The sequence below is a fragment of the Tachypleus tridentatus genome, chromosome 2, assembly GCF_004210375.1.
Source record: "Tachypleus tridentatus isolate NWPU-2018 chromosome 2, ASM421037v1, whole genome shotgun sequence".
NCBI classification, from domain to species: Eukaryota; Metazoa; Arthropoda; class Merostomata; order Xiphosura; family Limulidae; genus Tachypleus; species Tachypleus tridentatus.
Genome location: NC_134826.1, coordinates 87,578,616 through 87,600,257, shown reverse-complemented (window position 1 = coordinate 87,600,257; position 21,642 = coordinate 87,578,616). Strand labels below are relative to the sequence as shown.

The 21,642-nt window shown below is 31.5% G+C and overlaps 1 protein-coding gene across 2 annotated transcripts in view; it reads left to right on the top strand.

Moving 5' to 3' along the window:
- The window catches only part of LOC143244431 (putative RNA-binding protein Luc7-like 1), a 36,388-nt gene extending 20,319 nt beyond the window's left edge, over positions 1 to 16,069 (top strand). For both annotated transcript variants that reach the window (XM_076489073.1, XM_076489074.1), the window contains exons 3-9: positions 1,428 to 1,526; positions 2,983 to 3,093; positions 8,156 to 8,299; positions 9,800 to 9,976; positions 13,231 to 13,382; positions 13,581 to 13,757; positions 15,643 to 16,069. In XM_076489073.1, the coding sequence (XP_076345188.1) occupies positions 1,428 to 1,526; positions 2,983 to 3,093; positions 8,156 to 8,299; positions 9,800 to 9,976; positions 13,231 to 13,382; positions 13,581 to 13,757; positions 15,643 to 15,760 (978 nt within the window). In that variant the 3' untranslated portion in view covers positions 15,761 to 16,069. The remainder of the gene's footprint in view (positions 1 to 1,427; positions 1,527 to 2,982; positions 3,094 to 8,155; positions 8,300 to 9,799; positions 9,977 to 13,230; positions 13,383 to 13,580; positions 13,758 to 15,642) is intronic.
- The last annotated feature ends 5,573 nt before the right edge of the window (positions 16,070 to 21,642 follow it).

The following is a 21,642-nucleotide window of genomic DNA, read 5'->3' as shown; positions in this document are numbered from 1 at the left end:
CGGTGCCTGCATTATGTTCAATTGTTATACATTTTTAACCTAAAATCTATAGGTCCTGGTCATTTGTTTCTTGCATAGGTTCCCTTATCAAAAGAAATTCATTTGATGTAGATTTTGAAACATTAGATATTTTCCCTGGTGTTATAACTTATTCTAGCACTTTTTGTATCATAAGATGTTTCTTGACAATACATGTTATGTCTTCTCTGGCAACTTGATGTCACTCATTTAAGAATCATCAGAAATTAAAAAGTTATTTTCCTTTTTTGTTTATTCTTTGTCAAGTGCATTACAGATGATTCATTGTAATGGATACTAAAATGGCTTTTATTTTCAGTGCATTTCAACCAATAGTATAAATTATGAGGTTACTTAACTTTCAGGTTTCTTTTCTGTTTTAATTTAAAGTAAATTTATCTTTTAAACTTTCATGAATTCCTTCTCTATTCATGGTTTTATCCACTTGGCTCTGAACTTGTGGGTTGTATTATTATAATCATGACTGAAATTATTTTTATCTGTTATGTGATTGAACTTTTTTGTTTTGCTTGTATAGTTTATTACTAGACTGGTGTATATACGTATGTATTGTTTTTCACATAAATTGTGTTAAGAAGCTTTGCATAACTAGTTACATAAACTGACCACCATAGTATTCACTTGACTGTAGAGAATTTGAAAATTCCTAAATTTTAATGTAATATTTGTTGATATAGTTTTTCAGGAGTTATTCATCATCAAAACTGTTTCAGTTGGGTTCTAGATTAGTTGTTTTATTTGGGACTGTTAGGTTTTCTAAATAAAATATGAAAATTTACAAATGGAAGTAAGTGGCTGAGTTTACTTCAATAATGCTTCTTCAGATGAGTATCTAACACACTTCTATAATTTTTGACATTTCATCTCTTACAAGCAAGAAATGATCATCTCTTATTCGGAAGAGATAAAATGTTATATGAAAATATCATTTTTATGCAGTCACTTGAAACCACAGTGTTGAAGTGTATTTTAACTATGGATAAATCTAAGAACTTCTTACAAGTGGTTGTTAAATCAAATATTAAAGAACAAATAATCGATTATTTTTGTGTGTCATATAAAAAAATTATAGCTCACGCCTGCAATTACTGTCTTTAAATCTTTATAGAATCGGAAAAAAAATTTAGAAAAATTGGGTATTGTTACTAGTACACCTGGTAATGCATGTGGTCAATTTCATCTTTAACTGGTATATTCATGTACTTTGTGCATTGGGCACATATCTGAATATTACCCCCTGCATTTGAATATTGTACTTAGAAAAAGATATTTGTGCCTAACTGTTTATAAAGTTTAATTTCATTATTATAGGTATACTACATCATATCCTTTCCTCATGAATATTTATATCAATTCACAATGAATATTTGAATAACTCTTTTTTACAGAGAATGGATATAGGAGAGTGTCGTAAGATTCATGATCTTGCCCTCCGAGCTGACTTTGTGGCTGCTTCAAAGAGGAAAGAATACTATTACGATGTTGATGTAAGTCCTGTCTCTTGTGTTGATGATTTCTAAGGTTTTTGTTTTGTTTTTTTAACTGAGAATGTGTTTTGAAACTAAATTGTATAAATATTTCAAAAGATATTTTAAAAATGGTTTTATTTTACAGTTGTGGGAAAAAAATACTATTGAAGGCATATCTTAAGTAAATGTTTTCACAGAAATGTTGGTATCTGAATGTGTTAATTGTGAGCAGGTATTATTGTAGGAGCTCATTGTTAAGTACATGGTAGCATGAATTACAACATTACTATATTTCTAGTAGTCTTTTTGCAAAATCCATTTTCACCAAACCCTTAGAAAGTTACTGTGAAATAATATTTGAAACTTTTACACTGATGAGAGTACTTCTGTTTAGAATAACAATTAGATGCAGATTAACTCTGTTCAAACTGGGGTTTGATGATTTGGTTGAATGGAATGTTAATATGAGAGCAGTTGGAATAAGGAAGAAATGGAAAACTGGTGAATTCAACTAAGTGCTGTGTATTTTACTTTCCATATGTGTCTTACATGTCTTCCCGATTGAAAAAACAAAATTGAAGTGAATTAAACTTGAAAACTGAAATTATAATATGGCTTTCTAGACTTCAACAAAAAACAGTGCTTTAGCCTTTCCAGACACAAGTTATTCTACATAAAAGTGACAAAATTGCTCTCATGGCCCACATCCAAATAGGATTAAATGTTCAAGATAAAATAGGATACAGTGTAACTATCCAATAAAGCTGAATATAACTAATGTAGTTGGATCATGCTGTAGGAAAGTTACACCTCAACTAGGTTTAGCATACTCCAGATTATAACTCAGAATGATTTCAAAACTGTTTGTGTTTTTATGTATATATGTGGGAGAGTAAGATCTGTGGCATTTGATTTCTCCAAGCCCATTCCCTTGGCTGTGGTTTTGCTAGATGGTAGATAAGGACAGTGTGAATCTCATTAATCCATTCATGCACATCACTAATTATATGAAGAGGCATTTAGCTGCCTTAAGAGAGTCACAGTTACTCCTGCCATTTACAGACTTTGTGTGTGTATTTATATGTACATGTATGTATATATGTGGGAGAGTGAGATCTGTAATATTTGATTACTTCAGTGATGCTAGAAAGCAAACAGAAAAAGGAACTACAAGGTCTATGTAGAATTTGTCATAGATAGACTGAACTAGATGGGGAACCCAGTCAAGATGAAGTCCTATCAGATGCACTATGTAATGATAGATCTGATAAAGCAGGAAGTTGAGGCAATGTTAGAAGGTGAAATCATCAAGCCTTTAAATTCAGCAATATTGTTTACTGGGTGGTCATTGGGAAGAATAGAGATAACCCAAATCTCTTCTGCGTAGACTTCAGGAAGCTGAAACTCGTAAGAAAGTTGAATCTGTGTATTTTTGCATATTTATTTTTCTAGGTTTTCTTATTCTCTTCCACAGGCAATGGAACAGCTTCAGACTTTTGTGAATGAATGTGATCGACGGACGGAACAGGCTAAACGTCGCCTTGCTGAAACACAGGAACAATTAAGTGCAGAAGTGACAGCGAAGGTAGATAAATTTTTCACACCTTAAGCTACAAGTGAAGGCTTTCTGGTGTAAAAAAAAAAAAAAAACTACAGAAGTTATCTTGTTGTATGTGAACTTTTATTCCCAAGTAAATAATAAGACATACATTCTCGTTTATCTTAAGATATAGAGGTTAAAATCACACTTACTGGTTAAAGGAAAGGTCAGTCTCTTATTCTGTGAAGCATGTTAAATCTGTGAGATATACTCTTACAATATGAATGTATTCAGACCACATTTTCTGATTTTCACTAGATTGATAATTAATTGGATATTGAGGAATTTGTTACATTAATGATACAGCATTACCTGTGGACCATAAGGTTTGGGAAATACATTTTGCAATTTTAACCCCATAACCACAATGCCATGTTTAAACCCCTTTTGTATGTGTTACTGACTTGTATTCAAATTTTGATTTGAATGTATTTTAATGAAATTACTATTATAAAGTACATTGTAACTTAGTTTATAATATATATGTTTTATTTATTCATTTTAAAAAGAAACATTTAAAACAGCAATTAAAACTGCAGGTCTGTCTTGTACTTGGCAAATGTTTCTCACCTTATCTGTATTATTGGTGTTTATAAATGCATATTTGAAAATTTTGTGGTTGTGTACATTTAACTTGACGTAGTTTGTCTTGTGAATTATCTAAGCAAGAAGATGTCATTCACATTGTGAGAATTAGTGAAAGAGTTTGTGGGTGACCTTTGCCGTGTAATAACTGCAGGGTCACATTAGTATACCTGCATCGAGAATTAAGAATGAATTGGAAAGAAAAATGAAAAATAAACTTATTAGTGAAAAGATAGATGTGAAATTACACACACACAACACAAAGTATATTACAAAACACTAGATAGATGTGAAATTACACACACAACACAAAGTATATTACAAAACACTAGATAGATGTGAAATTACACTAGATAGATGTGAAATTACATACACGACACAAAGTATATTACAAAACACTAGATAGATGTGAAATTACATACACGACACAAAGTATATTACAAAACACTAGATAGATGTGAAATTACACACACGACACAAAGTATATTACAAAACACTAGATAGATGTGAAATTACACACATGACACAAAGTATATTACAAAACACTAGATAGATGTGAAATTACATGCACGACACAAGGTATATTACAAAACACTAGATAGATGTGAAATTACACGCACGACACAAAGTATATTACAAAACACTAGATAGATGTGAAATTACACGCACGACACAAAGTATATTACAAAACACTAGGAACATTTTAAAGGTAGGTGCATATTTCCATTTCTTAAATTGTTATTCCATTGCACTGTACATTGATGATAATATCTAGAGTTAATGATATATGAGAGAGAAAATGAAATATAAAAATTTCTTCAAAAATCACCTGATATTCTTTTAGGAGATTTTAGAGATTATGCAAATGAAATTTTGAAACTATATGATAACAAATAGTATTTTTATGCTCAAAATGAAAATGGCATTGCATGTGAGCAGTTCTGAGTCTGAGTGCAAATAGCATTACATAGTGAATGTTTTATTATAATTAATAGAAAAAAATAAAATTAATTGTCTTTTTTTTCTAAAACTATGTAACTTAGGAGTGTTCAAGACAAATTAAAACTATTTCGACAACTAGTTTCACTTTTATAAAGAACTTTGTAAGAGTTACATTCATACTTACAACATAAGTAGTTGGAGTCATCAGGTTAAGTGCTCTTAAAATGGATTTAAAACTATAATAATTAGATGGGTTAAAAAAAAGAGGAAAGGAACTTATAAATTTTACAGCATACAACTGTGTTATACCCAGATCATGTAACATCTGTCCACAGCCATCTATAAAATACACTCGGTCTTGAACTCGGAAACATCACGGAACAATTATGAACATATACAACAAGTTTTATCACTAATAAGTTAAATATAGAATTTGTCTGTCTGTAAAATAGAATTTCCTGAAGTTTGATCATACAAAATAAATGCCCATCAATATTGATTCATTGGAGTAATAATGTAATAGAACTTTGAATTAAATAATAATTAAAATATTATATTGACTTTTTTATATCTTGTTATGTTTAGTGAACAGTATGATAGAGTAAAACAGCATTTGGAGATGTGCCTGTTAACTCACTGCCCATTTGTATGTATTGCAAATCACATCTCATATTTATCACATTTTTAATGAGAGTTTATTTGTTCTATTGTTTTCACTAAACTTGTATATCTGGACATGAGAGTTCACTCATTATTTGACAGTTTTATAGGAGAAAGCCCGGTGTAGAATTTGTTTTCTTAGTTAGAGAAAAAGAGAGAAAGGGTAACCCTGTGTTATTACTGTGGTCATGAAAAGTCTTTGGCACGTGGTTAATTTGTTTTAATTTTGAATATACTTACAGTAGTCATAATGAAATTTCAGTGGAAGTGTTTACAGCATTAACCCTTTTGCAACAGGCTTGGTGTAATATATGCTAGTTTGTGTACACATTTGAACACATTAAATATTTGCATTATAACTTTACACATCTGGGACTGATGCAAAATAAGCCACATTTTATTTTCTTGCCTTCATTATGGCTCTCACCAACAGCACCATTTTAAACATGTTCTGTCCGAAGGTTTATCCGTAACATTAGACAGTATTATAGGTGATGGTGCCACTGTCCACTTTGGAAATGTTTTTAGTTTTTTAAAGGCCATTAATCTTTTTAATAATAATTTAAGTTTTTAATTTATACATTAGACCTTTTTTACTGTGATTCTCTTTTAATAATCAGTCTCTCTAGTTCGATTTGAAATTAGAAAGTGGCCATAATGTCAAATAACTTGAAACAAAGACTGGGAAGGCCAACTTCAGGTGACTCAAAAAATACCAATGCCAAAAAAAAACACAAAAATCATGATTGCACACATGTAAATATAGCCATTGAAATCGTGTTACAACTGATGTAAATATAGCTGTTGAAATCGTGTTAAGACTGGTGTAAATATAGGCATTGAAATCTTAAGGCTGGTGTAAATATAGCAGTTGAAATTGTGTTATGGGTGGCATATTTATTTGTAACATCTGACAGTAGTTAAGTTCTATATATTATCATAGTCTGAAAATGTTAACTTTTGTTAAGTCGTTTCACTAAGTGAACAAGTGTTACCATGAGTTGTTTCAGGCAAGCAAGATGTGATACAAGTCTATTTTTAGTGCATAACTGAGGTTCTTCCATTGAGAGAGAGAAATGCCCAAAAATGATAACCCATTGGAGTATCAATAAGGTATTTAATTCTGAAGACTGGCTGTATAAATAAAATGCCAATCAAGACATAACAGTTACAATAGGTTATATGTTGCAGAGAGGTCTTCAGGTAGGTCAAATAGCAAGTTCATCTTGATGTAGGCTGTCCAACAAGGTATGAAAACAGATTACAATTAGGTGATCCTCTTGTGGAAAAGGTAAACTAGTAAAAATTATGTATATTATTATAGATTCCTGTTGCTAATATTGGAAACAGTAAGCTTTTGTTCTTGCCAATTTATGATATCAGCTGGAGTTTGTCAGAGTGACAAAAGTTTTAGTGCTAACATAGGTACCAGTAGTAACATCCCATATTCTGTATGCACTTAGATGTAAATATAGGCTACATCAAATAATTAGTAGTTCAGAAAATGCAAAGCTGTTAAGAAAAATGTCATTTTAAAGAGGGAGAATGGGGTAAATTAGATGAAATGGATTGGAGAGAATATTTATATCAATGAAGATATAAAAAGAACTTTTAATTAGTTGTAGATTTTTTGAATGAATTTTAAGATACTATCATGGTACAATGATGGTATTAAGGATGAAAAGTGAGACTAAAAGACTGTAGAGGGCCATACCAAGAGTTCAAGATTCACAAAACAAGTGGTCGCTGTATACATAAGTTACATTTTGGGATCCTTTGGAATAAGAACACAAAATGTGTAGTTTTAATATACTTTAACAGAAGGGCAGACCTACAAGTACTCAACTGAAAACAACATGAACTTGTTAAACAGATTTTTCAGTTGTTTAAACAGAGTATTGGGTGTGGAATTATGTACTAAACATTTAAATTGTATGCAATTTATATAAAGTCATTGACTAGTTAAACAAAGACTAATTAGAGCTGAATTAGTCACCCAAGTTAACTTCAGTAATGGAACATTTAGATCATACTTGAAATTGTATTTACTTTTAATTTATTGAAATCGTAACTTGGGTGTTGGTTATAATACAAGACAAAAGTTTACAATAACTTTTATGAAAAATTGTCTGTATATTATAGGAGTAAGACTAAAAGGTTTTGTGATGGGGATATGTAATCAAGACTGACTTAAATAGTTCTTTCATTTGGTTAGGCATAAGTCAGTTTTCTAAATAATTATATATCTATGTATTAAAATAATTCAATATACTACTGTTCATGAAAGAAAAGGATTCTTCAGAAATTAATATTAGAAAAACAAGAATTAACTAAGTAATGCATAATTATAAATAATGTTCATAAAGATTAGTACTAATTGCATTTATAAGTAATAAAGGCAATAGTTACTGCTAACATTTCATATGTGATACTGTTGGATATATAATTATATGGTTGACCAAAATTATTTTACTGGACTTGAACTACTAGAAAGGGCTGGGCATGGCCAGGTGGGTTAAGGCGTTTGATTCGTAATCTGAGAGTTGCAGGTTCGAATCCCCGTTGCACCAAACGTGCTCACCCTTTCAGCCATGGAGGTATTATAAGGTGATGGTCAATATCAATATTCATTGGAAAAAGAGTAGCCCAAGAGTTGGCGGTGGATGGTGATGACTAGCTGCCTTCCCTCTAGTCTTACACTGCTAAATTAGGGACGGCTAACACAAATAGCCCTTGAGTAGCTTTACACGAAATTCAAAAACGAACCAAAAAACAAACTGCTAGAAAGGACGTCACATTAGGGTTATGTGTTTGAACGGCTTGTTCTTATGATACTTGTTGTTTGTTTCTGTTTCTATAGTTAAATAGAGTACATGATTTAGCTGAACAGATTGGGAAAAAACTAGCAGAAGCAGAGAAGCTAGGAGCAGAAGGAAATGTGGAAGAGTCATTCAAATTACTCGAAGAAGTTGAAGAAATACGTAAGAAGAAAGCTCAAGCCGAGGTAGGAATAAATTTTTTTTAAATATTCACTGTTATTAAAATTATATTAATTAAAGGGAAAGCCAAGTCTCCTATACTGATATAGGGAATACTAAAGATATATTAAACAAGTGTTGTAACTGTCTCAGTCTTATTTTCTTTGTAAATACTGTGCTGTATAGAGGTTAAAAACCAGCTGTGAGGTCACGTTTTGTGTGGCATCCAAGTCTTGTAAAAATATGTTTGTTCTTGGCTTTCAACAACTTCATACTTAAATTTCATAGTTAAGCATAATATTTATATAACTTTGTGTCTAAAATTCAAAATATGTTAAATTTCATTTGTGTTGTGTTTCTGTGTTTAACAGTAAAAAATACACTTTTTTAAACATGCTTATAGTGATTTGTAAGTTTGTATTAATTATCCAAATTAAACTTAAATTGTTTTATATTAATTTGTCGTTTGTTTATTTTGTTATGCTAATGGCTTTGATTGGCTCACTAACCACCATGGTGGCACAACAGAAGGTTTATGAAATACTTGTAGGTTTGTTCTTTATTGTAAGAACATGTTTGAGCTGGTAAAAAATGTTTGGAAAACCTGTGAAGAAATGTGTCCAACTACTTCTGTGAACAACACTGCTGGCCATCAATTTCCAATGTTTCTGTTTTGTAAAATAAGTCATTGTCTATTGTGGACTGTTTTTTTTTTCAGTCATTGATATTTGTGGAAATTGCAGCAGGAATACGGTGGCATCAGTTGACTAACTTAATGTCAAAGTAACATGTTAGTTAATATCAATAAAATTGATATGGTATATGAAGTAGAAGTTATTGAAAATTCAGACATGTAACATCCTAAAACAAAAGTGTCAGGTATCATATACCATGTTGACCCAATTATAAGATGACCCCCAATTTCAGAAACCATGGGAAAGAAATAAAATATATTGTCTTTATTTCCTTTTTGTAAATCCGTGAAACACCTTTCTTGTAGAATGTGTATTGAAAAGTTCAGTGTTTTGTCTCTCATGATACCTCTGATTATTTTCAGTTACACTAAATTAACAAAATCTTACTGACATGTTTATGTGTTATGCGAAATAGATGTTTTTTTCTGTGTATAGCTCCTGTTAACTATTATTTCTTTTTAACCAAAATTACTTGTTCTTTAGAAACTTTGTTCCTTTTCTTGGTATTCAATTCAGTAGTTTGTGTCAATAAAAAGAAAAAAAAATCTGTTGATTCACAATCTTACTCCTGAAATGATTAATTAAAAGACAATCAGTAGTGAACAAGGATTCCCCTTCATGTATAAGAAAACCCTGACTAGTTTTCTGTGTTAGTGTGAATTTCTTCCAGCAACTATTCAAGGACTTAGAAAAGCTGGTGAAAGATGTGTTTCAAATTCAGTGTGTACCTCTTTGTATGAGATTTCTTTTAGAATTTGTTTTATAATAGTGTGTAGATTGCTCTGCATAGATTCACAAACCTATTTCACTTTCTACGTTACTAATATTTAGCAAGACTATACCAATTCCATGCCAGCATCGAGCTATCAGCAACAGAAGCTACGTGTATGTGAGGTTTGTTCAGCTTACTTGGGGCTACATGATAATGACAGACGGTTAGCAGACCACTTTGGTGGAAAGCTACATTTGGGATTCATCACCATAAGAGAAAAACTGGATGAACTGAAGGTGAGATGAAAGCTTTACAATATTTCAATATTAAAGGAGTTCTTAATAATTAGATCTTATGTATTATATTTTTAGAAGTCAATCTTTTTAATAGATAAGCTTTATACATATTGTACAACATTTGAGAGAGACTTTCAAGAGTTCAGATCAAATAAAGGTTAATCAGATTATCAAATCTTTAGAGTTTTTTGGAATCAAAAATTCCCACAAGTTATACTGAACAACAGTAGACTGTTTTCTATCTTGTTTGTTATGGTAGATGCTGTTTACTTCTAAAGGATTATAACCATGTTTCTTGACCTCAAGTGTGGGCTGTTCTTTCAGTAATGTTCTGTAGAATTAAATTCTGGACAATGGATGAACCAATTCAACCATCATCAAGACATTTATGTTGTTACATTGAACCATGTATAGGTCCTAAGTGATTTGTTGGAAAGAATCTTTATTCTACGCTACCTTCTATAATACAACAAAAAGTGATTTACAAATTTGGTATAGAACTGTGCACGTATATAGTGTAAGACTAATGTATATCTTTGTGTAACTGAACTACTAAAATTTAGCATATAGACTGCTCTAGATGGATTCGTAAAACTGTTCTACTGTGTTTACAACTGGTATTTAGCAAGCCTACAATTCCATGCTAGCTGCAATACCAGCAGCAGAGGTTAAAAGTGTGCAACATCTCTCTGGCTTATCTATCTGGGATGGCTTGACAATGATAGCAGGTTGGTAGACAACTTTTGGAAGGACTTCCCAATATAAATTTGTTTTTCAGACTATTGCATATTTTCAGTGAATTTGTTCTACTGGTCTCTTACTTCAAATACCAGATTTCAAGATAATTCATTAAAAATACACAAAATATAAAACCTTCAGTTTTTATTGTTTTATTGAAGTATTTTCTTCTTTTCTCTCTCTCTCTTTTTTCATTTTACTGAAAGTATAAAAATTTGTTCAGTAGAAAAATATACTTTCATAGATTTTTTTCAAATCTGGTATACTGATAGATCATTAGAACCTACAATTAGATGTCAAATTTGGTCTAATTATCAGCCATATGTGTAAAGGTTTTCAACAAAAAACATTCAAATTTGACCAAAGATTTTATACATGCTTGTTCCAAAAGTCATATGTTTTCAGTCTGAATTTTTACTACAGCTTCATCTAAAAGTAAAAGAAGACTCTTTTTGTCATTCGAAGTAAAATTGGCTGATTGAGAGCAACAAAACTAAGGTGAAATGATGTACAGATGTATATGTATTAGTTATAGCAAGCAAACTAGATTAGCAGTTTATAGCTTAAGTTTTTAAAAGAATCATGTGGGTGGACAGTTCATAGTCACTGCCATCTTTTAATCACATTTTCTGAATTTTATGAAATTCCCTTTAAAAAGTGTTTAGCATTACATGATATTAGCCTGAGCAATTAACTTAAATAATGATGCTTCATACAGCTGTACTGAAGTACATATGGGTGGTGACAAGAAACTGTTAATCTAGATTCCATAGTGTTACAATAAAGGAAGTTATAACACTGTTTTAGAAAACTACCACCATATATTTTAAAGAATGTGGTTGGTTCTGTGAAGTATAGGTCTGTCCAGAATAGTAGGTTTGCTATCATAAAGCTAATGTTGGTTACTGTTGAACATTACTTTCTAATTTGCTATGGTTTGATGCTTTGTATTGACAAAAAAGTCATGATATATAATCAAAACTACCATAGGTGTGAAAAAATGGAGTGTCCAAGAAAGGATTGAGCATATGACTTAAAGATTCACTACTCAAGAGATCCCAGATAGTGCAAGATTAAGGTGGTGACAAAGGGACCTCTCAACTAATACACAAATAGTAAATATTTATGAAAATCTCGATGTCTCATTGAAAAATGTTTCCAGCTATGACACCAGTGATTCCAGTTTTCTTATAAACCCATTGTTTTGTAATGTTTCAATAACATGTACTTACATCTTGTGCTATCGTAAATATTCTTTTGGACATTTAATAAGAAAAATAATTCATTTATGTTTATTTTAAACATTATAACCAGTATTTTATTTTTTTTACCCACCATTATTGCCCAAGTTGAAAAAAAAACAAAAAAGCTTAACAAACTAATAAGTAAACATTAACTATAAAGTTCTTATCAATGCTAATAAATGTGTGTACCAGTTTGACCACTAATTTTGATTTTCTTCCTTTAAGTCATACACTCAGTCATTTTTTGGCTGCACTTTTTTGTTCACATCCTAGTTGTTTTTGTTTAGATATAAAGAAGCAAGGAACATTTTTAAAAAACCTATGGTCTTTGTTGCTTTTTCTTTCAACATCTATAACAAGTTTGTCAAATATCTATGTAATTGACTCTCAAATAAATGAGGCAAAATAACAGATTACACTACGTAACACAAATTTTATTCCTGAATAGTATGCATTATTTCTTAATTGCTTATGTTGTAAAAGTACATAAAATGGCCATTATTTCCTTCAAACTTTGTTTTGTGAACTGGTTAATGAAATTAACCTATTTCCTATGTAAAAATGGGCAAATTTGCACATTTTCATTTACATAAGGTCTGAATAAAACAACATATGAATCAAGATTTACATGTATTTATACTAAAATTATACAAAAATGTTTAAAAGTGAGTAGTTTTTTGAGATTTGCAACTGTTATGTAAATCACTTTCATGTATCAGCCCCCAAATATAGTCTCCCATCATGTTTTCATCACATGCTCCTAGGTCACAAAAGCAAAATTTGAAGAGGAAAAAAAGGTCTTTTTCATTTACTTTGAGCATAAGCAATTGGGAAATAACCCTTTCTGCCCAGGAACAAGAAAAAGTAAAAATTTTGTTACATAGTGTTATCATCTGTGATCCTAGAAAGAACTTTTGATGGTTTTTTTGTGTGTGTGTGTGTGTGTATATTCCTCTTTAATGACTTCACTCTCTCAGAAAAGCTGCAGAGATGGAAAGATTAATAACTATTTATATATTTTCAGCATGAGAAGTGATATGTCCCAAGAGTTCCAATTACAGATTCTGTTGTTTGTAAATAGGAATGTAGATGTAGTCGGTACACTAAGGTTTAGATACAGATGAAAGTGTAGCTTTAGTAAATTACACTGTTTCACTCTGATACATCTGATTTGTTCGTAAACTCATTTCATGAGTATTATAAAACTGTGGAACAGAAGATATAGATTGATACGGTCATGTTTTTTCAATAGAAATAATATTTTCTCTACAGAAAACTATTGAAGACAGAAGGACAAAACATCATGGGCAAGATTTTGTCAAGGAACGAGACGATCGAGATAAAGAGCGTGACAGAAGCCGTAGAAAAAGTAGTTCGCTGAGTCCAAATCGAAGTAATGGAAGTGGTCGTCGTCGAAAACATAGGTAAACAACTTATATAAAGTAGCTTTTTGGTTACTTTTAGTATTTATAAAAACAAGATGTGGTCTGCTGGTAACTTTGGCAAGTTGAATAGAGCAAATGGGGTGTCTTTCTTTCTCTATTTTTTTATGTTTGTCATAACTTGTTATTAATAAAATGAGAAATTGTTTTTGTAATTATCTGTGTCTTATTACTTTCCAGGTCTAGATCTAGCTCTCGCGAAAGACGGCGTCGTAGGTCACGTTCACCTGTGGACTCTCGACATAGGTCTCGCTCTAGGTCACGCTCTAGACATTCCAGTTCTCGTGACAGACGTTCCTCACGAGAGAGGAAAGACAAGGAAAAGGGACGTTCAAGTGAGAAGGAGAGATTAAAAAGGTATGAAAGCTTTTTTTATTCATTCTTTGATAATGAAAGATGTTTCATTTTCTATTAGTTAACATCTTGCATTGATTTGAGTAACATATTTGTCTTCATAATCTTAAAGTATTGCTAAAACTAATAACATTTTAATTCAAATAAATAGAAAGCTGTAATACTTTCCTCTTGATAAATAAACATGTAGAATTAGTTACCTTGTAAAGCCATATTTTATACTCTTTAAAGTTTTGTCTTTTCACACCTTTGCTTATAAACATGATTTATTTGAAAGAACTGCAACAGTACTAGTGAGTTTTCATAAGTATAAACTAATAGATCAGATAATCTATACGATTGGAATAATTCAAAAGTTGATAGTGGGTGCTTTTGACTAGCTTCAGTAACTCCAGCCCATCAGTTAAAAATATGAGATGCTTACACTATGTAACACAAATTTTGTTCCTGGATAGTATGTGTTATTTCTTAATTGGTTGTGTTGTAAAAGTACAGAAAATGGCCATTATTCCCTTCAAACTTTGCTTTTGTGACCTGGGTAATGACATTTAGAAATTAACCTATTTTCTATGTGAAAACGGGCAAACTTGCACATTTTCATATACATAAGGTCTGAATAAAACAACATATGAATCAAGATTTACATGTATTTGTACTAAAGCTATACAAAAATGAACAAAAATGTTTAGAAGTGAGTAGTTTTTGAGATTTGTGACTGTAATGTAAATCATTTTCACGTATCAGCCCCAAAATAGTCTCCCATCATGTTTTCATTATACACTCCCAGGTCACAAAAGCAAAGTTTGAAGAGAAAAATAGGTCTTTTCCATTTACTTTAAGCATAAGCAATTGGAAAATAACACTTTCTGCCCAGAAAATAGGAAAAGTAAAAATTTTGTTAGTGTCAAAGGATAGCAGAATTTTCCAAAATGAATTATTGGAGTGTTCTACGAAGGCGCTTTTGATTGTGTACAGATAAAAATACAGTAAAGTCGTATGTAAAAAGATTACAGAAATGTTTACTGTATTTTTCATGTATTGTAGCTTGTATGAATAGTTTCAACAATCTAAATAAAGAATTTGGCAGGGAACAACAGTGAAAAAGCCAGCTTATTTTATGAAAAGTTGAGAAATAACACAAGTCAACACAGTGTTTATAAAATGTGGGTTCCAGACTTTTTATCATGTTTTAATATATTTTCAAAATTAGGTCTTTAGTGTGTATCAATTTATTGGAAATGCACTATTAGAATAAATTTTTTTAAATATTTTATCCAGAATTTAGGGATGTTTTTTATGAAATGTTTGAGGTAACTTTTGTGTGTAAGCATTCAGCTTGAATTTTTAGATCTCAAAAAGTGTGACAACAAGAACCATCCTAGTTTAATATTATTTATTTCAAATATGCAACTAATCAGGCCCCATTGTCTGTGAATAGTAGCTGCATAAATAAACTGTAATGAGGTGACTGACAAACTTTTTAAATTTGATTTATTGTGATTAATTCATTAACCAAGTAATGTAATATCTTAGAGCCCCAAGTGGTTCAGTGGTAAATCTGACATTCCTTGATGCTTGTGGTTAGCATGATAAAGATAGCCCATTATGTAGCTTTGTGCTTAACAAAAAACAAACTATAATTAGAAAAGGAGAAATTAGTTTATTTCTGTAACCAGTGAAATTTTATGCATTGTTACACAGTTGGTTGCACAATGGCATCGTATGAGTCTGTCCACCGTTTATAGTTTCTGAAGTTCAGTGAATATATTTTTTGTACAAACTTGGAGTACTGTTTGTCAGAATAAAGAAGTTACTAATTCCTTGCTAATATTATATTAAAACATCCAAATAATTGTTTATTTAGAGTTGGATATTTTCTGTTTTTTAGAAGCAAGTCCAAAGACAAGGAAGCAAAGAACAATGGATCAGATGATGAGAAAAGAACTTCGAAAAGAGAGAAACAGTCTGAAGAAGAAAATAATTTGGATAATAAAATAGATAAATGATAGTATAGTATATATGAGCAGTTTTCAAGCATTACTTTGTCATTGTTGTTTTTTGTTTGTTTGTTTGTTTTAATTTTACATATACAGCTGTGCATTCTTTATTTCAAAACAAACCATTGGAGAAAAAAAGAAAAGAAGTGTAAATTGTGAGAGGTTAAAATTACTTGAAGGGCTTTCTAATACTCTGAAGAAACAGTTCTCTTCAACTCTTGTGAATGTCATCATTACATTATTGGTATGGGCTGAAAAATGTTTATTGTAATGTATAGACTATATGTTTCTGAGTCATAATAAACTGGATTAATTACATTCTTTTTTTTTGTTTGTTTCATCTTTTAAGAATTTTTAGAATCTTACATCAAACTGTGTTTTACTGACACTGTTGTTTCTTTTCTCATCAGTTTCTTCTTTGAAAGTTGCCATGACTTCCAGACAAGGCAGTAAATAGCTTTTTATAGTTTGGTATCTCTACACCTGTGTGTGTGTGTGTGTGTGGACTGTTAATTCCCATGTTTTATTTACCTAGTTAAAAATAATTCATGCATGTATATAACCGTCATGCATCCAATATAATACTGTAGACTGCCAGTAATGGACAAAAATAAATTTTAAAAATATAGTTTGACCCTATGAGTTTTTGTAAATGATTTCAAAACAAGAATTAGTACCCAAAAGAGCATACTTATTTTCATATTTCTTTTTAGTCTTCTTTATTATTTATTTTTATAAATAAAGCTTCTTTTTTATTTCAGGGAAATGCAACTCTTGTTTTTATAGCATGAAATGAAATATCGGGATAAAAAAATCTTGGAAGAAAATGTCTCAATGAAATTGTAAAAATAGAAAAATACATTTAAAAAGTGTTAGAAAGGTCACCTTTTAACCGATGTTAACAAGACTTTGGTTACTGGTGATGCAATCGTACTAGAAAGAATGAACAGTTATTCTTGTGGTAAAAATTAAAAAATTTAAGTAAATAATAGTCGATGTGTCTTTAAAAGAATGTTACCTATATTGAAATGTCATTTCTAAAGAAAATACTGTCTATTGGAAATCCAGTTTTGATTACAAAATCAGGACTTTCAAAAACAATGAATCTAGTTTTGCAAGATTTAAGAATTTCTGAAAATTAATATAACTTAAGTCAGAAGTTATAAGCAGGAAATATTATAGACCATTTTAAAAATGGATTTGCTATGCATTGCACCTTAAAATTGTAAATAATCAGTGTAAGCATAAACAGTTATTTTAAACTGTGTCTACCCCTGTAATGGGTAGATGGTGAGTTTGGGGACTTATGAAATTGGGGGCTCAATCCCTGCTGTTGGCAGCCCAATGGGCAGCTTTGTTCTTAAAAAAGCGTTCATCATTTTATAAATGTATTTATTTCAGATAATTGTTTTTATTTTGATGTCAGAACATATGATTAAGCTTATTCAATATCAATAATATTCATGACATTAAAATTGTGTTAATTTAAACGTTGTTTAAATTGATACTTGAAAAGTTGTCTTAGGTGGTATAATACTCAAAATCTCTTACTGACAACATTTCAAGGATTTAATGAAAGATAACTGGAAATAATTGTTAGTTTAGAATTGTTACTAGTATTTGAATTCAAAGTTTCTAATTTAAAGATGAAATTTTGACATGGGCATATAAGAATAACAAATTTATATTTAAAGACAATTTTTGATGTATACGTTTCTTTTTGAAATACACGAATGTTCACTTCATAGTATTTCAACAGTAAAATGCTAAAAATTTGGTTTCAATAAGCCTAGTTGGCAGAACAAAAATAGACCACCATGTAACTTTGTAAACCCTGAATCTACAATTGCTCGTTTAATACATCAGAATTCGTAGCCCACTCAGTGATAACGACATATATGTTAATTACGTGTATAATCGTTTTTGAAACAAATAAAATGTAGAGGGCACAATTTCGAATCGCAGTCCCTGAACATTCTCACCCTTTCAGTCTGGATGTATTATAATATTATGGTCAATCCCACTTCATTGATAAGCGCCCAACAGTTGGCGGTGGGTGGCGTTCACTAACTCTTCTTTCTAATCTGTCACTACTAAATTAGGGATGGTTAGCACCGATAACTCCCAAGCAATTTCGTGGGGAATTCAAAAACAAACGTTTAAAAATGTGGCACGCTTGAAACGAGCGAGTCAGTGGTTAATTAGTTTAAGACGTGATGGTTCTCATTATAAAGCAAGCTTGCAACGCTAACGATTCCAAGACCACATCCTTGTATCATGTGACAGTCGTATATTGTTGTACTGTATAACGATCACTGTAGCCACTAAAACTGATTCTGTCCAGACCACTGTGTATTAGATGTTGGATTTAGTACATTCTAGTCTCCAACTGTGCTTGGACATCATACTTGGCAGCAATATGAAACATGGTGACGCTGTAAACAAGATGTTTGACTACCCGTACTTTTTCATATTTTCGTGACAATGTTAAAAGAAAATTGAGTTGAACGAACGCACGACGCGAGTTACGCGGCATTTTTTTTTAAATTAATGGTATGATAATTTATTATCCATTTTCTGTTTGGAATCACTGATATGGGTTGAAAGCTGAAACCCGTCGGTGGAATTAGATAGCAGGCACTTTGTGGGGAATTCCAACAATGGCTTACCTTTTCCAAGTTTCCGTCCAACTGTGGTGGTGGTCTTAAAGCGAGTCCACTAGCTGTTGAACACATTTTCTGACACTTACAGCTACTCAGATATTTGCGACGTGAATATATCCAAATGTCTTCCTTGGGATCTTGATCGTGTGTGCCGATAAGTCTCAATAAATTTATACATAATTCTGTTGTTCAAGCTACATAGAACGTGCTTATATTAGTACTGTATACCATAGAAAGTCCATATGAGATCACGTGGCACTTACTCTACATGAAATTTAACTAAGGTTGCCCCTAACAGCACTTATTAATTTGTGATAGTTAGAATATCTAAAATCGTAATAATTGCTTAATTATCTTCGTCTTCCAGTGACAAAATAATTGAATAACAATTATCTTCACCATAAAATAAGTTAACGAGACCCAAGGTGTGTATGTATATACAGTGGAACCCCTCTAATCAGGCCAGTTTGTCTCAGTCCCGAAGGTAGTGCTTTAGAGGGGTTCCACTGTATATCGATTTTTCAAATGTCCATAGACATTAATAATTCATAGGCCTGCGATAGTTTTATAGTCTTGACATTTTTACAGTAATTCCTGTACGCTTAATCTCAAAATGATGTCCATTTTTATTCATTGCGTAGATTTTTAACAAAATGTCATATGTAATTTTACAGGGAATAATTTCCATCGAAGTCGGGCACATTTTGTTATAGTTAAAATGTTCACAATCAATTGCTATAGATTTTTCTAAACAAATCACGTCGTGAGAGTCTTCCATTAATCGTTCTAAAACCAATAAGAAACACCACACTAGTATATAGATGGTTAACAGGCCACATGTCATTTCTAGAGAGAATATGTGCGTGTACTTTCAGATTACTTTTTCATTTTTAAAAATATTCATTCGTTTCTGTGGCAACAATAAGTTGTGTAAATGACCCAAACATATTGTGTTATACTTATGGTGAATTTGTTATAAAGAAATAAGGACAAAACATTATAGAATTCGTCAAAAAAGTGTTAAACGTATTTTGGAATAAAAATTTGGGACCAAGACAAATTATAGACTCTACACAAAGTTTGCACCATTTGTGTCAAAGAGTTGAAATAACAGACTAAAGTTCAAAAAATATATTTGTCTTTTAGAATTCCAATGGTCTGGGGCCCTGCATGACCAGGTTGTAAAAGCACTCGATTCGTAATCTCATGGTCGTGGGTTCGATTCCTCTCACACAAAACATGCCCTTTCAGCCGTGGGGGCGTTATAATGTTACGGTCAATTCCACTATTCGTTGGTAAAAGAGTTTGCATTGGGTGGTGATGACTAGCTGCCTTTTATCTAGTCACACTTCTAAATTAGGGACGGTCAGTGCAGATAGGACTTGTGTAGCTTTGCATGAAATTCAAAAAACAAACCAGTAGTCTGGCGTGAGCATATAAACCATGAAGATGACTGCTGTTTTTGCTCATATAACTTGCAAGGCTGCAACGCTCGAGAAAAAAGAAATTTTATTGGAACCTTCAAGCTGCTATAAGACCTGTTGCTCATGGACTTGATGTTCTTGTACCAACTCCACTGGAGACTCTTGGTACAATTTCATCTGATGTCAATATAAATGATTATGTGAATTATTTTTAACCTGAAACGTCTGGTGAACCACAACTTAATGATTTGGGCTTTCCAAAGGATTTTCAAAGATCTGGGGATCCATAAGTCGTGCTAACAACTTACCATTTTCAGAAACATCACTTTATTGGTACAGAAATCGTAAGAAAGAGTTTATACCATATTTTTCACGATAAAGTTCATTAGTTTATTGCAACAATGTTGCTGAATTAATACCAATGCTAGGAGCTGCAGTCTGTAAACCAAAATAAGTTTAAAAGGTGTCATCCTTCGCAATGGTAACATATAAGAAGCATCTTTTCCTTTTGCGCATTCAGTTCGTTTAAAAATCTCTAACTTCTTCTTAATAAGGTCAAATACAAAGAATATAGTTGGCTATTTTGTGGAAACTCAAAAGTCGTTGTATGTTGCTTTTTCAACAATCTGGCTTTACAAAGTTTCCATATTTTTTTTCTGGGAATGGAACAGTAGAGCACAAAGTCAACACTGGATAAAGAAACAATGGCTACACAGTCAGCCTGATACCAGGATAAAAAAATATTGAACATGAAAGTTTGGTTAATACAAAGAAACTCCTATTACCTCCACTACACATAAAACTGGTCTTGATGAAGCAATCTGTAAAGGCCTTGGACAAAAATGACAATTTTTCAAGTCTCTCTATGGGCAATTAACAGCTCTTTCAAAAGCAAAACTTAAATAAGAGATTTTTGTTTGGCTTCAGATTAGGGAATTCACTTTGAATAAACAGTTCTAAAGGACAGTGAGAAAAGTTGAAAAATAAGCGTGGATTGCCTTTAGAGATATCAAATATTTAGTAAACAACAAAGATGAAATATTGTCAATAATATACTCGATAAGTTCAAAAAATTGGGTTATAAGTTCATTTTTTTACACATACTTTTTGACTATTTCCCTGAAAATCTTGGTGCCATCAGCGAAAAGGTTTCATCAAGATATCAAAGAAATGAGAGGAGATATCAGGTTAGGTGGAACATCAACATGCTGACTGATTACTTCTGGACATTGGAACAAGATAATCCAGACGCAATACATAAAACAAAGACCAGAACACGTAGTTTTGAGACTAAAAGACGTAGATTTCACATACACACACAAAACGGGACGAATGAAAATATATATTCATTTTGACATTAATGTGCTTCCATTTTCTTTACTTTATTTGTATTTATGTAAACAAAGATAATAATAAAGATGTTCATTGTGGTACACGAAATAATATTTCGGTCTAAGTAAGAGTTTTTCTTTTTTTCATCAATTTTTAAAAATATCTTTACGTGCTAGAAAAAATATTTTTAAAATTTTCGTAGCTAATTATGGAAAATTCATTATTAAAACCAATTTTTATCAAATTTAAATTTGCAATTGTGTGTGCTGGTTAAGTGTCCTAGCAAGTATCCTGAAGTCTCACACTCAAGGCAGGATTAAGGGTTTTGTTGGTCCTAGGCTTTTCAATTTATAGAGGTCTCCTCGAGACAGAACCTCTACATTCAATACATTTATAGTGTAAGCTTGAGGTTCCTTAATTAATGTGAGGCCCTGTAAGCCCATACCGAAATCTGGGGCTGCTCATACTTTTT